Raw genomic sequence first — 17,397 nt, forward strand, 5'->3', positions numbered from 1 at the left:
TTCTGTTGCTTCCTCATCTAAGACATGAAAAAAGTGACCCATACTGGCTTGCAGAGGGTAAAGTCACCTGCTGGGTCATGACGTCTGTCTCCCTCTACTCTTCTGCTTCCTCTCTCAGGCTATCTCACTTTTCTCTGCACATTTACAACTGGGTTACATTATGGATTCTAAGCTTATAGGCAGGGCCATCATGAAATCCATAGCTCCACCTGGGTGCTTCTGAAGAACAAGAGCACCAGTAAACTTAAGCCAGAGCATGTGGTACCTGATTTTCAGGCAGTGCAACAAAACGAAAACGAGGGCAAGTGTAAGTTTATGGTTGAACACTCTACCAATCAAAACCTTTCTTTTTTGCATGTTTGCTTGTCTTTTTGAGACAGGGTCTCGCTATGCAGTTCAAGCTGGCCTTGAACTCACTATGTGAGGCTGGCCTCGAACTGGTAGCCATCCTCCTGCCTCAGCCTCCTGAGTGCTGTGGTTACAGGTGTGTGCCATCACGCCCGGCTACAAAACATTTTTTAGCTAGCTTTTCCTCTTAATATCTATATGTGAGCCTTCATTACCTTTTTAGTTAGAAACATCAAGCTGTGTTCAGCATACTCTAGGAGAGAATTGCTGCATTGCATCTGATTTCTCTGAAAATCAGTATTATATGTATGGCATAAATAGTAATAACCTGCCTGTAATCCCAGCACTCAGGAGGCTGAGGCAGGATCATTGTGAGTTCAAAGCCAGCCTGCACTACAAAGCAAGACTCTGCCTTAAAACAAAACAAAGAAAAGAAAAGGTCATCAACCTTGAGATTTATGCAGTGCTACGGGTGGCAGGTAAATTTCAGTGACTCAAAATTCTAGTGGGAAGATTTATAAAGCAATGATACACTTCAGAGAAGTCGGATGAGTGGGAAGCTTAAAACAGGATAATGTCTTGAAAGAAATTCAGATCAGAAATTCTACCCAGCCAATTGCACATTTATTTACCTTCAGACAGTATGTCTATGGTAAACATTTTCACTGTCTTGAACCACCTAAATAAAATATGTTTGTGATGTTCACACATTAGCATTAACAAACTTAGGAGACAGAGCAAGAGTGGTAACTGGCTGAAGCAGCTGGTGAACGTGTCTGAAGACAGTTGTGTTTCATTCTTTAAAGGAAGAGTAAATTCTGTTAGTGCTGTGTCTTTTTTTTATTTTTTAATTTTTTGGTACTGGGAATCAAACTCACGACCTCAGGCTTGCCAGGCAGGCACTGTGCCACAGAGCTATATCTTCAGCCCTAGTGCTGTGTCTTTAACATCACCTCCTTGTACCCCCACGAAGACCACTTTCTTAATAAAAATCTGGTATTCACAATTACTCGAAAACAAAGTGTTTTAAACTCTTCATTATATCCAAAGTATAAATTTTTGATGAGTGAACGCTATTGTGCCTGATTAATTGGAACAGTTTCATACTGAATGCCAGAAAACATTTACTAATTTTATACGGGCTCACTATGTAGTCCAGACTGGCCTTAAACTCAACGTGATCTTCGTGTCTCAGCCTCCTCAGGGCTGGGGCTACAAGCACACACCACCATGCCAGCTGGTCAATGACTTTTTAATCATTAAATACAAGAGCATCCCCTTAAACATCTCATTGATGACAAAAGTAACTTGTTGGTTTAAAAGAAAACATCAAAACTCAATTTTTTAAATTATCTGTATAACTTTACATAAGTCTATTTGGTTTTTTTTTTCCATTGTATTAAATCACATTCAATTCCAGTTATGAAACAAATAACACAACTTGTTTGAGATAGTAAATTATTAATATGGAAATGGTTCACAGATTAGATTAAGTACCTTATAAACTGACATTAACGTAATTGTTTTGGAATGCTTAACTTTTACTACGAAAACATGTACAAATTCCTCCAGACACAACTTCTCTCAGTAAGAAACACTCTGTGGTCACCATTTTCCTTTACGTGTAACCAGTGCTGGCAAATCTCTGGCACGTGCACCGCACGGGGCATGCAGAGCCCTCTCCGTCAGCACACAGGCCAAGCTGTCAGCACCACTCCTGCAGCCAAGCACGCGGTAGCAGGGCACACAGTGTTGGCACTTTTTGGGGCACTGATTGGGTTTTGGGTTGCATTCTGGGCACTCGGTCTACAAAGGTTCACCGTCACTAAGTTACCGTAACGAAGTCCAGATCTTGACATTTGTCTCATGAAGATCTGTTCACTGATTGAGCTATTACGCAAATGATGTTTTCAACCTATAAAATCATAACCATTGTCGTTGTATCTGTGCTTTGGATCTTTATCAGAAAGTTCAGAATTTTGGGCTTTTTATATACAGTTCTTCCAATTTTTAAAAAAATATCCAGAAGACTATACTGGATTATGTGTATTATTTATGGAAGGAAAGGAGATTGAGAATGCTAGAGATTTCCCCGTTACTTCCTGTACTACTATTACATTTGGGAGGGGCTAGGATGAAGGACCTAGGTTGAATCCCTAGTACCACAAAATAGACGAATGAATGAAATGGAAACAATTAGTAAGTGTGCAGGAAATTATTTGTATAATGCACAGTATTATTTGTACTCTGCATTTATAATCTCACACACACATGGTTCACTGCTATTCCTCTTCCCCAATTAACTTGGTCTCAAGTGGATGATCTTAAAAACATGATTCTGTCATCCTTCTTTCTTTCTGTTCTTTTTTCTGCCTTCCTCCCACTGGTAAAGTATATATCCCCTAAACAGTCAAAGTTCATACAGCCAGTGTGGTGGCACACGCCTCTGATTCCAGCACTCTGGGTGGCTGGGGCAGGAAGACTGAAAGTTTGAGCCCAGCCTAGGCAACTGAGCAGCTTAGTGAGACCTTGCTCAAAATAAAACTAAAGGGGGTTGTGGCTCAGGGCCAAGGCCTTGGCTTCAATTCCCACTAACCAAAGAGAAAGAAAAGGATTCATACAAATCGATAAACACTTCAGATCCCAATCCTTAAGGAGCAAATGACATACACAACTCTCAGAAAAGTAAATAAAGAAACACTAGTTTCTTTATTTAAAATAAAGTAAAATAGGGCTGGAGATGTAGCTCAGCGGCACAAGCGCCTGCCTGGCAAGTGCAAGGTCCTGAGTTCGATTCCTGGTACCAAAAAGAAAAAAGACAACAAAACACAGTAAAATAAAATAAAAGTACATAAAGAAATCTTAGTTTCTTTATTTGACTCTAAGCTTATTTGCTAAGAGACAAAATTTTATTTCTATGAATAGCAAGTGTAATGGACATATATAAACAGGAGATCAGCACCTTCTCTTACAGTGACTGATTAATTGATAAAGATTCTGATGTCAAGCCTGAGATCTATGGAAACAACCCGATGACCAGTTACCTATTTCTTGCTTTTTTTTTTTTTTGTACTGGAATCGAACTCACGACCTTGCACTTGCCAGGCAGGCGCTATGCCCCTGAGCTATGACCCCAGCCAATGACCTATTTCTATCGTACATCTCAGAAAGTACAGGGACAATCTGTGCGCCATATTTCTGCCACAGCAAGTACTAGAAATCCATAAGGTGCATTTTATTTTTGTGATTTCATACTATTTTACATTTTACAAATTATTAACACAACCGGATACCATATTATTCTGGTGTTAATGAAGAGCGAAAAATATGAAAATACTCAATGCTGTTGAGTTTTGGCAAAATGGACATTTATCCTGGCAGACACAATGGAATTAGTAGTTTTTCTAGACTCAGTAATACATACAAGAGCCTTGAAGCATTTATACTCTTTAATCCAGAAATCCAGTTGTATGAATCTATCCTCAAAATACGAAAATTCAAGCAGAAGGAGTTTAAGGCTGAGATGAAACCACCGGGAGAAAAGAAACATAAAATATCCAGTGGAAGAATAATGTATATAAAGCAAGATCCTTTCCACTATTTTATCCTTCAAAACGAGGGCATCATCACCTTACGTCTGAGCTCTCCAAATTTTAGTCCAGTGAACCTTCCATTTCTTTACTTTGAACAATAAGGTGCAACCCGTAGAGAGTTAACACTAGCTTGGAATGATTTCTAGCAGTACAGGTTTCTTGCTTACTACATGAACCTGGCCACATAAAACAAAGGTGAAGAACTTTTGCACATATTTAGTACTCCCGCACTGACGTACAGTTTTTCAGTTTTTAATTACTGGATGTTTTCTTAAGGAGATAGTATGAAAAAACAACATCAAGCAGCGAGACGAATTTTCCTATTTTTTCTGTTAGCCTTGGCATTGCTTCTGTTCTTAGCAACTGAAGTGCAACTAAACACCCAAATAGAGAGTTGGTCATTATTGAATCTAGTTTATAAAGTTAGTCAGGAATGTATCAGTGTTAATTCAGATTGGAAAAAGCAAGGACTGGTTTAGTGTCTTCAACTACATTTTGCTGATCTTACAGAACAAGTACACAAGTCTTCCTTCTGATCCTATTTTCAGTAAAAGATTGTAGAGAACTGGTATAAATTCTTCCCTATTTCGTAGATTTGGTAAATGATGTAGGACTGGTGCTTTCTATTTCGTAGGCTATTAATTATTGATTCAATTTCTTTAACAGATACAGGCCTTTCAGATTATGTATTTCTCCTTCCATAAATTTTAGTTGACTGTATTTCTCAAGAAATTGGTCCATTTCATCCAAGTTATCAAATATGTGGGCATAGTTGTCCATGACATTTCTTCAGTATCCTTTCACCATCCAAAGAATTAGTAGATATAGTCTCTTTCATTTTTGATATTAGTAATTTGTGTCTTTGTTTTCTTAGCTAAAAGATTAATTTTATTAATTTTGTCAGTCCTTTGTGGAACCAGCTTTTTGTTTCACCATTTTGCTCTTTTGTTTTGAATTCATTGCTTTCTTGCCTAATTTTTATTATTTCTTCTCTTATGCGCCCTTAGATTTAATCTCTGTCTCTGTCCCCCTCCCCCACGGTACAGGCTTACATTACTGATTTTCACATCCTTCTTTTTTTCTACTATCTCTACTCAATCTCTGCATCCCCCTACCAGTGCTGCTTTTACTACCTACCACCAACCTGGTAGCTGGCACGATGGATTTTCATTTAGTTGAAAATATTTTTAGATTCTTTATATTTGTCTGACTCGTGTGTGAAAGACTGTGTCGGTTAATCTACTACTATTTGGAGATGTTCCAGCTCTTTTTTCTGCTACTGATTTTTAGTTTGCTTCTGTTGTGAGTGAGAGCATGTATGACCGTTTATCTTTCTAAAATTTGTTCCAGTGTGTTTTATAGCCCAGATTGCAGACGAGTGGGACAGTGTTTTGAAAAACTATAAATACTTTAAAAGAGCAAAGTTAAGAACTACCTTTGGGTTAGTTACAAATACATACGTACCACATGAGGTAGGGAAGGTGTAATATTAATGTTATATTAAGAGCAGTGGGCATTTGGGTTTGGGGATAAAATTTCCAGCAATCACATCATAAACAGACTTAAAAAGTACCGTATCTTATTTTGTGATATATGACTTCAAAGTAGCTCTAGTAAAAAAAAAAAAAAAACAACAAAAAACAAAAACAAAATAGCTCTAGTAATAATGAACACTGGGTTTTTAATTTGGTTTTCATAAAATATAAGTTAGAAAATAAAAGATATATTTACTACACGAATGTTTGCTATCTAAACCCAGAAATTAAAATAATTTGAGTATTTATTCTGACATAAGTCTTGCAAAAAGATAAGCTATGACATCCAAAGTCAAATAGATTTGGATACTAACGTATGTATCTTCCTACAAGATAAAACCTGTGAATAAGCAGAGTACTAAGTGGAAGGAATTTCTTTGTCTGAAAAGTGGGTATTTTTCTATTCAGAATCAGTTCATATTTAGACATATGGTGGTAGATTTTTATGAAGAAAATCTATTTAGAATGAGTATTTTACTGGCATAGGAAGAGAGGTTTACAAAATTCTTTACATGGTATAGTCTCTATTACAGTTAAAAAAAAAAAAAATGCCCAGTAGAAAGGCTAAAAAGAAATGTCCCTAATGTGACCAGGACTGAGTGATATTTGTGTTTCTACATCTATCATATCTTTTCCACATACAAATTTCTCAATCCTTTATTTCATTTGTACTCAGAAAAACACAGTCTAGTGAATTGTAATATAAGTACCACGGCACAGGCATAAAAAAGTTCAACACTGGAAGCAAAAAGCGTCAGTTCTTCTGGAAAGTTCAGAAAGAGACAATGCTTCAAACGTCGTCTAATACAGCAGTAGTTTATCAGAAAGAGGAGATACTGCATTTGCAACTGCCAGAAAGAGGAATCAAACACGAAGCACACGAGGAGTGTGTAAAATGGTTCCATATGACTAAAATACAAGCTTCAAAACAGTGAGCAGAACAAGAGGAACAGATCTGTACACACACGCTGACGCCAGACGCTATACCAACAAGCTTTGAGAATGCAAAAAATCTCAATCTAGTCACGTTAGGCTAAGTCATTCTAAGGCTTAATTTTCATACTAAGTAAATTCTGGCTTATAATAATTGTATTTGGATATAAAACCAAATGAAGTGTTCTACTTTAAGACTAAGTCAGAGAAAAGCATTTCTGACTATGGTAGAATAAAAAGGTGGCAAGTCTCATCCTCAAAAACAATCAGACAAAATCATCAGAAACAAGCATTCCGGAGTGTAAGGGCACACAAGGCGAGAAATGCTTCTTTATGAAAACCAGCTGCACACAGGAGCGAACAGCGGGGCCGGCGGCTTCCTGGCCCGGAGAGCTGTCCCCCTGCTCTGCTCTCTGCCCAGGCGCATGCAAATTCCTCCCGGCCGGGCTGGCTGGAGAAGCAACGTCAGCGCTGGGCTGGGTGGGGACTAGCTCAGCGCGGTGCACAGGAGGAAGCCCACACAGCACTGTCTAAAGCAGGGAAGCCGGGATATGCGGGCTGCGAGTGTCAACACCTAGGGCGGTCTAACATTGCTACGGCGCTCTTGGTTGGCTGAGGTGCAGACTGAATGTCTAGGCAGAAACTACAAAGACCCTGGAACGGGCACAGCCGGGGCTGGTACAGAGGCCATGTGAAATGCAAGGGAGATCCAAGCGGGCCTGGCGGAAAGCAAAACAGGCTGATTGGAAAACTGTGTGAATGTCACATGTGTTCCCCAATCAACACAGGCATGTGCAGAGAGGGAGCGCACATAAGTTTTCCTGACTAGAAGGTTTTGAACCCAGGGTGCTCAACCCCTGAGCTATCCCTTCCTGCCTTTTTTAAAAAGTGAATTAACAGAGGCCTGTAATCCCAGCACTTGGGAGGCTGAGGCAGGAGGACTGCTGTGAGTTTGAGGCCAGCCTTGCCTAGTTTCTCACTGGTCTCAAATCCTCATGCCTCAATCTCCCATACAGCTGGGATCTCAGGGACGGACAGGGGAGCAACCTTTGACCTACTGTTTTTGACACTGAGCTGTATGAAGTGCAGATCTTACAAAACTGGTCAAAAAATCAATTAAAAAAGAAAAAATCTAAACCTAGAAAACCAACAGATATCAGCATATACAAATACAAAGGAGACGGATTCCACACATTAAGTTCCGTTAAATGTCTAAAACTCTGCTCCAAGCCCTCAGGAGAAAATCCAAAATGAGTATTTCTATACTGTACTGTCAACATTGCCCAGTTTTCAACAATAAATTATGAGACATGCAAAGAAAACCAGAAAAGCATGACTCATGCTGAGGAAAGAACGAGCAGTAGCAGAAGTTTACTCTTAGCCTAAATGTTGGATTTAACAGACAAAAACTTCAAAGCAGTGATTATAATGTTAAGCTGGGGACCACAGTGTTTGCATATAGTCCTAGCTAGTTGCCAAGCTAAATTGGACGACTGCTTGAGCCCAGGAAGTTCAAGGCCAGCCTGGGTAACATAGTGAGATTCCATCTCAAAGAACAAATAAAAAACCATGTTAAAGAATCAAAGGAAAGTATGACAGTAACTGCATAAATAAAGTAATTTCAACAAAGAAGAGTATGAAAAAGAACCATATGCATTTCCACAATTGATACTTCCCGTATTAACTCATTTTTGATAGAAATATAACTAATTACTTATATTGGCCAACACTTCAAAACTATTCAAAAATGTCTGTAACGTCTGAGCTATGGCTATTTAATGAGTTGTTATGTTTTACAAACTCGGTAGTAACCTTTCAATAAAAACACAGATGTCTTACCATTTTTTACTGAACTAATCAAAGATAGGTTAATTCATGTTGTACTTTTGGAAACAGGGTCTTGCTATGTAGTGCAGGTGGGGCTTGAACTCGCTTATCTAGCCTAGGCTGGCCTCAAACTCACAGCAATCCTCCTGCCTCAGCCTCCCAAGTGCTGGGATTACAGGCCCCTGTTAATTCACTATTAAAAGGAATTGCTTATAACTAGGTAATATCAACATGGTATAAAATCAAAGTAACAAGGAAATAACATATTCTTTTTTTTAATTTTACAAATTAAAAAAACTAACAAAACAACAATGAAGACAAAATCAAAACGACACGAAACAACAAAAACAATACATGACCTCAAAGCAAAGTGACAGAAATTTACAGTGGTTGCTATATTACATACTGTTATCTTCAACGCAGTTGCTCAGTCCACCAGACATAAAAACCTAAGACTGATCAAACAAAGACAGTAACAAGTAATAAAAAATAAGAAAAAGAAAACAACACTGGAAATGATGCAGAGCTTCACGATACAGATGGTAGGAGTTCAACAATGGTTCTTATACTGCATGTTGTTGTTTTCAGATCAGTCACTCTGATTACCAAATTCAAGCATGTGAAATTGGTGAAGAGTAAAGAAAATTTTAAGCATTGATTGTTCCTTTCAATAAACCACAGACATCAGCAATACACCTATTCCAGGTATCTTTATATATACATATAAATTTTGCTTTTCATTGAAAATAAAACCCAAAATAACAAAAAACAAATACATAAACAAAACAGCATAGAGAACAATAAAAATGATACAGAATTTCAAAACATGGTGATAGGATATTAACAATGGTTGTTGTACTACACAATGTCATCTTCAAAATGGTTGCACATGTAACCAGATACAGGCCTACAAGACTGATCAAACAATTACACATTAACAGTTCCTTTCAGTAAACCAACAGGTATTAGTAATATAGTTAACCTAGCTATTCTGTGTACACACATACATATTTTTTCTCTTCCTTCCTTCTTTTTCTTCTCCCCTCCTTCACCCCAGTTGCTCCTTCCTGTTTGAGCAGTATCTTTCCCTTTCACAATATCCACTGTCCCTTTCAAATTTTATTTACTCTTTCAGGTTCTTATAGTAAGGGGGAAATACGATGTTTACACATGTGAAGCTGATTTATTTCACTAATGAGTATGGTCTCTAGTTGCATCATTTACCTATAAAAGCCTCTAGTTTATCTTTCTTTACAGCTGAGTAATACTCCATTGTATAAAAATACAGTATCTTTTTTATCCATTCCTCAGCTGATGGACATGTGGGTTGTTTCCAAGATTTAGCTATTACGAATTGTGCTGCTATAAACATGGGTGCACATATATCACTGTGGTATGATGTTTTCAGTTCTTCTGGAAAAATACTCAGGAGGGAAATAGCTGGGTTGAATGCGAGCTCTAATCCTAGTTTACTGAGGAATCTCCAGACTGATTTCCACAGTGGTTGCACCAGTCTACACTCCCACCAACAGTGGAGAAGGGTTCCTTGTTCCCCGCAGCCCCGCCAGCATTTGTTATGGGTTGATTTCTTGATGATAGGCATTCTTTCAGGGGTGAGATGGACTCTCAGTGTTGTCTTAACTTGCAGGAAATAACATATTGATACCTAAAGTTATGAAACTAAGAGTTTAATTTTATTTCATGGTTAGTATTCAGCATCTCTCAACAACTTTTCTAGAACTGCATTTCTCATTTTTCAGGCAAATGGTTAAATATTACTTGATAGCAAAAATTCATTCAGGCACTAAAATGTAAAAACAATTTTAATACTACCTATAATTAATTGGATTATAATATTTATGTACTTAAAAATTTGTGCCTATTTAAATAAACTACTAGCAGGCAGATTTTCAGATCAACAAAGATTATTCCTATTAATTACCTTTCATTTTTTTTTTCTTTATTTGTAATTTCTTAGCAGATAGCTATTTTAAACAGCTTAACTGAATTTTACTGTTTTGATACTTGATGTTACAGGCATTATTATTATAACATATAATAAACTATTCTTTCTCATTTTTAGTGAGGACAACACATGCTACACAGAAGCACTAATTTTCCAAACGTTTTAAAAATTTTATCCTCGTTTTCTACCTAATAGGACAAATTTACACTTGTCAGCCTATTACCAAGGGGAAAATAAACTGCTCACTATTTGGTATAAGCCATTCCGCCATTTTGCATCGATACAGCTACCTAGGATAACGTTACCTAAAGCGGAGAAGGTATACTTACTCAGTTATAAATTCAGGGTTTGTAAAAGCGAGGTTGGTTAACGGACCTTCAAGTTTAGAAGACTCGCGCGTGTTTAAGGCTGGAGCGGTCTTACTGGTGAGTACAGCTCTTTTCTCATCTTTTTCAAGTGCTTTTTTCTTTCCACCATTCTGGAAATATTCTCTACACACACTGCAAGTCAAAGCAAAGTTGTATTTTAAAATACTGGGCATGACTCTAAAATAAAACGAAAAACATTAGCTGTGATTCATCAAGATAGGAGACTCCCAAGGTAAAGAATCCCATTTTTAAAATGTCAGAGGCAAGTTGGAGCAACTTATAAGTACTTAAAATTGTTACAATTACTCTACAACACAGAGCGATGCTTCAGCACACTTAATAAATAGAAATGTTTTTTTCAGGACTATAGATGTACCTGTATATATTTCACTTAATTTTAACTAACAGGTAAGTCTCTAGCAACGGTGAGGTAACAGATCTTCAGTGACAGTATCCAGAAAGAACATACTGGTAGTCAGAGTTAATTCTGAGCCAGCTTTGCTGGTAGTAGATAATCTAATAGTTGTTTTGAGGTCCCTCTTGGTTTATGAAAGCAAAGTCAAGTCATGAATACATTGAAAGGTCAGTTTTTCTTTTATCTGCTTTAAGAGAAGGCAGAAAGCCGGGCATGGTGGTGCACACCTATAATCCCGGCACTCGGGAGGTTGAGGCAGGAGGACCGTTACAAGTTCAAGTTCAGCCTGGGTTACAAAGTTACCTGAGCTGCACAGCAAGACCCTGTCTCAAAAAGAAATTAAAGAAAGAGAAGTTATAAAGAAAACTAGTTTGGGTAAAAAATGGTATTGTACTGTTAGAAAAACAAATTGCTTTTCCTCTTTTCTCATACCACAACAACATGAAAACTGTCTATGACCTCACACAATGTGGGGATTTTTCCACACCAGCAAGAAAACAATTAATTCTGGAGAGGATATCAGTTGGTTATCCTCTAACACAACTCTTTTTTTTTTTTTTTTCTTTTTGAGACAAGGTCTCGCTATGCAGTTCAGGGGGGCCTTGAGCTCACTTTGTAGCCCAGGCTGGTCTCGAACTCCCAACGATCCTCCTGCCTCAGGCTCCCAAGGGCTGGGATTAATGCAGTTCTGTTCTGACACTATTTACCAAGGAGGGTGTCAGGTGCTACATGTGGAAGGCTCAGCCACAAAGACGGAAGCAGACCTCACGAGACAACGACTCACCCCCACCCATAAAGATGCCAATCACAAGCCCCTGGTTGTTTTATGTGTGCTTTTGATGAACTGTCTATGGACAGGGTTTCCCATGACCTCCTCCTCTGTTTTAATTTGCTCAAATGGCTCATAAAACTCACAGACGCACCCAGCAATACTGTTTAGCCAATCATCTGGACCCTTGTGGTCCAGTCAAGCTGGGATGATATGCTCTAAAACAAAGACCTAGAGAGGCAAAGCACCCAGGAAAGTCAACACAATACTGAAGAAGTTGAAGAACACTACAAAAGCTACAGCGGTCGGCCAGTATGGCGGTGGCAAAGAATAGACGGATGGATGAAGCGGTATACAGCCTGGAAGAACACCCACAGAAAGTATCATCAACTGAACTCTGACCCAAAAAGGCAATACAATGGAGAAAAAAGAAGCCTTTTTTTTGTTTTGTTTTTGTTTTTCTCCGGTACCGGGAACCGAACTCACGACCTTGCACTTGCCAGGCAGGCGCTTTGCCACTGAGCTAAATCCCCAGCCCCAAAAGAAGCCTTTTAATAGTTGTGGTGGAACAACGGGGCATTCACACTGAAATCAATCAATCTAACTGGGTTTGGTGGCACACACCCGCAGTCCCAGCACTCACGAGGCTGAAGAAGAAGAATCCCTGTGAGTTCAAGGCCACTCTGGGCTACATGTTGAGTTTAAAGCCGGCCTGAACCACATAGTGTCAGCCTGTCTCAAAACGCCAATAAAGGGACGAGGTACAGGTAACACAGGAGGAAATTCAGATGGCCTCGAGTATAGTGAAAGTCACTGGGCACAATCCATGAAAGGAAGAACGGATGAGCTACAGTTCATTAAAATTAATTTCCTCCACTGTGTGAAAGACACTGTCAAAAGAGTGAAACGTGTAAGAGAAAGAAATGATAAGTCACAGAACAACAAGACAGCATTTGCACAAGGCAATGCAGCACTAAGGACTATTATCTAAACTACATAAAGAACTCATAAAGCTCAAGGAAAACGAGACAGAAGATCTCAACAGAAACCTCACCAAAGGAGATATACAGGTTCAGATAATCCTACCTATGATAAGATAATGCTCATGTGAATCTGTAAGATATTCCATATCATACATCATTAGAAAAGGCAAATTAAAACAAGATATCACAACATACTTATTAGAAGGGTTAAAATGCAGAACACCCTCAGCACCAAATATGCCAAAATGTAGACCAACAGAAATGCTCACCATTGCCGGTGGAAATGCACTGTTACAGCCCCTTTGTTTGGCAGTTTCACATGAAAGCAAACATAATCTTGCCATGCAATCTAGTAATAAAGGTCCTTGGTATCTAATCAAATGAACTGAAACATTTACGTCCATACAAAAATCTGCATGGAGATGTTTACTGCAGCTCTATCCATAATTACTTAAATGTGGACGTGACCAAGATGCCTTTCTCCAGGTGCACAGACGAGCAGAGACGTCCACACAACCTCACTCAGGGCTAGAAAGGGGTGAGCTATCAGGCAGGAAGAGGCGAAGAAGAACTTTACATGTGCACTAACGCGTGAAAGAAGCTAGTCTCAAAGAGCTATATACTGTAGGATTCCAACTATGCGACATTCACGGAAAAACAAAGTACAAAGACAGTAAAAGCTTAGTGGTTGCCGGAGTAGAAGTGAGCAGGCACTACACAGAGAGCTCTCAAGGCAGAGAAAATTCTTTGTGCCCTTATAATGTGGATACACATTATTAAATGCTTCTCAAAACTCACAGAAAGTCCCACATGCAAAATGTACACTGTAAATCACAAACCGGTTACAGATAAAATTGTATCAACGTAAGTTCAACAGTTTTAACAAATGCATTCCTCTGGTGGGGCTGTTCATAGGGAGAGGCTGTGCGTGGGAGGGAGGGGATTTTCTGGTACTTTCTGCTCAATTCTTTCGTAAACACAGTACTGTAAAATAAAAAGCCTATTTAAAAGGGCAAACAAAAAAATGAATTTAAAAACCTTTCAGTAAAGATGTCTAAGATCCCCCTGCTTACACACTGGAGACACACACACACCAAGTCCAAACTGAGAGTTGACAGAACTCTCATTTAAACCATGTCATGAAAGTCAAGGGAAGGAAAAGAAAGAAGAGGAAGAGAAAAAGAGGCAAGGTGGCGGGGGCGGGGTATAGGGAGAGAAGGAAAGAGGAGAGAGAGAAATGGATAATTTTTCTAGATTAAAAGAGGCTAACAAGGGTTAACAACTACAGGTAATGGGCTATGAGTTATCCTGATGAGATGCCAGGTGAAAAAGCAAACTCCAACAATAAAAGACATTATTACGAAAACCGGGGAAATCTGATTAGAGGTTACGCACGCTGGTTATTAGCACTGCACTGAGGGTAAGCTTCCTGACAGTGGGAGCTGTGTCTTGGTGATGGAGGAGAATCCTTAGGTGATAAGAAGCAAGTTACTAAGGAGCACGACTCGTTACATTTGCAACCACCTCTCAAATGCTCCAGCAGAGCGCACAGGAAAGACAGCAGAGGAAGCAAAAGAAAGGAACCACACAAAGGATGACTATGTGGAGTAACATTTTTTTCAGAAACTGAATGGAATAAAATGTGAATCAAAAATTTTATATCCACTCAAACTGTGATTTTGCAACAAAACTACAGAAAACCAGTTTTTGATATGCAAGAATTCTGGCACATCATAACTGCAAGCTGTTTATAAAGAATCCGTTGGAAGATAAATTTCACCCATGAGATGACTGGGAAACACTGGTGAAGAAGCTGGGAGTGAACAAAAAGCATTAAATGAATTTTAAAAGGATATTTTATAATTGCCGAAGACCATGACTCCCAATAAACACAGAACAGCTATGAATATTTATATGCCACTGACCGAAGCAGTCACCTTTACAAAATGAAAGTTCCTACAACCCATGGAGAAAGACACAACTAACAACAGGGAAATTTTACACATCACTCTCAAACAAGTGGAGAATAATTAGGGGCTGGGGATTTAGCTCAGCGGCAAAGCGCCTGCCTGGCAAGTGCAAGGTCATGAGTTCAGTTCCCGGTACCGGAGAAAAACCAAAAAAAAAAAAAACAAAAAAAAACAAGTGGAGAATAATTAAGGCTGTGAAGGCCTACAGAATGTAATAAAGTCTGCCTTATTAGTAGAGGATAAATTCTGCATTCAAATAGAGAATTTAATTTGTTATTTTACAAAATTATCTGATACACATATTAAATAAAAAAAAATTACAGTAAGATCTGAAAAGTAACAGACCTGGTTACAGAATCACAATGCAGTCAGATTATGTAAGTTGGTCTAAAAGAGAACTACCAATAAAAATCACAGGCTTTCTTATAAAAGTGGAAGTACTACAAGTCAGAATCTAAGCAATGTAACTAAAACAATGATCTAAGGAAAATTCAGACTCTTAAACATCAATACAAACAAGTAAAAACAAATGAAGCATTAAACTCAAAGCACAGAAAATAAAAGTAAAGCAAAACAAAGGAAGATATTAATGAAGGAGGACCACACAAGAGCAACAAAAAAATATACAATGACATTCTTTAATCTATATAATTTTTTTTCTAGGGAAACATATTAATCGTAAGATCTAGGGATACAGGAAAATTTATTAAACTTGTCTCTGCAGAAATGAAAAGATTACACAAAACCGAAAGACACAGATGAAGACAGAGAAGGCTGTCCAAGAGAGAACCTCAACAAAAAGCACCAGTCTAGGACTGCATATGTAGCTCAATAATAAATCCTGGGCACACATGAGGCCTTGGGTTCAAATTTCAACACCATCAGAAAAAAATACCAGTCTAATAGTCCACCAAGACTTCAATAACCAGATAACTCCTGTATTAATCATTTTTATTTCCTCTGTTTATGTTTTTAAAATTGATTGATTGATTGTCTCTTTGAGGCAGGGTCTTGCTATGCAGTTCAGGCTGGCCTGGCCTTGAACTCACACTGATCCTCCTGCCCCAGCCTCCCGCGTACTGTGATTAAAGGCGTGCACCAATGTTTTTTAAATTTAAAAAAATGTTTTTTACATACTAGGGGTTGGGCCCTAGTGCCTTTCCACTTGAGGTACATGCCCAGCTCCTTTTTAATTTTTCATTCTGAGACAGGGTCTCACGAAGTTCTATGTTCCCCAGACTGATTTTGAACTTGTGACTGTCCTGCTTCAGTCTCCCACGGTGCTGGCATTACAGGCATGAGTCAACACGATCAGGTTGTATGACAATTTTGCCATCTTGTCAGGGGAATGTGCTGACAGATTCAGACCACCCTCCCAAGAGTGGCTAATTGCTAAAGAAGTAAATGATCTGGGAGCATGTTTCTTATCTGCAAACCAGTTAACGACTTCCTTTATCCTACTGTTGCACACAAACTGAATAATTCTTCTTCCCTTGATCAACCCAGGACCATGTTCTAGACAGCATAGGTCAGCCCCAATTCCTCAAAGCCCTATGAAATTATTGTTACTAGCCAAACACCCTAAAATGTTTACTCTTGTTGCTTGACTTTTCCTACAAAAAACAAACAAACCTGTAAAAGCTCTGGTTGAGGCTTTCCCCTATTTCAGCCTCTTGATAAGACCTAGTGCTTCCCTTGTGACATACCTCTATGTCGGAAATTAAAGTAATACGGTATTCTCTTAGTTGCACGTACATCATGGTGTCACTCATTCTCCTGTATATATTGAACTCTATGGATAGAAATGAGAGAACCTCAGAGTACTTAAACTATTCCAAATCAGGGAAACAAAAGAAAATTTCCAAATTCATTTTCAGGAAGCAACATAACAATGATACTTGAATCTGATGAAGAACGGAAACAAAGAACAAAATCACTTATAAATGTCAATGTACAAATATGAAATAAAATTTTAACGAACAGAATTCAAGTAGGACCAACTAAAATGTTATTTCAGAAATGCAAATAAAGTTCAATATAAGAAATCCCATTAATATTATCTACCGTATTAATAAATATAGGGAAAAAGCATGTATTCATTTTCATAAACACCAAAAGTTACTTAAAAATTCAACATCCATTCTTACTTAAAAATAATCAGTAAAATATAAATTGGTTAATATTTCCTCTTTGGTTTTCAGAATTTTAAAAAATTATTAGGGCACATGCATATACTGGTTTTTGTTGTAGCCTTGTGCTGGGGCATGAACCTGGGGCTTTCACATTAAGCTATATTGTTAATGTTTAAGACAGAATCTAACTACCTTGCTAAACTATCCATGTTGGGCTCAAACTCCTGATTCTCCTGCCTCAGACACCCAGACTGCTGGAATTACAAGTACGTGCCACCATGCTCCGTGTGTTATGGTTGATACAGTGTGTCAACTTGAGGAGTCTAGAAGCTTAACTAAGTGACTCAGCACTTCTACATCCTGAGGTGAGAAGGACATGCCCTTGCTGCTCTACGATGTTCACTGTGTCAACTTGAGAAGTGTAGAAGGATAACTATGTGACTCAGCAGGGAGCCAGTGTCCTCACTTTGTATTCAGCCTGAGACTGTGCAACAAGAGGGCCTGGAGATGGTGTGGGTGTAGAGGACCCCCTCCCCTTACAGTGGGTAGGCTGCATAC

General features: G+C 38.5%; 1 protein-coding gene across 1 annotated transcript in view; it reads right to left on the bottom strand.

The window, feature by feature from the left end:
* Window positions 1-17,397, bottom strand: part of LOC102003997 (chromosome unknown open reading frame, human C7orf60) — a gene marked incomplete at its 5' end in the record, with an annotated part of 61,058 nt that overhangs the window by 25,031 nt on the left and 18,630 nt on the right. Inside the window, 1 exon segment of the mRNA XM_013516035.1 lies at window positions 10,532-10,702. Coding sequence (XP_013371489.1) covers window positions 10,532-10,702 — 171 coding nt within the window.

Source organism: Chinchilla lanigera, unplaced genomic scaffold, assembly GCF_000276665.1.
Source record: "Chinchilla lanigera isolate Chin_1 unplaced genomic scaffold, ChiLan1.0 scaffold00031, whole genome shotgun sequence".
Classification (NCBI taxonomy): Eukaryota; Metazoa; Chordata; class Mammalia; order Rodentia; family Chinchillidae; genus Chinchilla; species Chinchilla lanigera.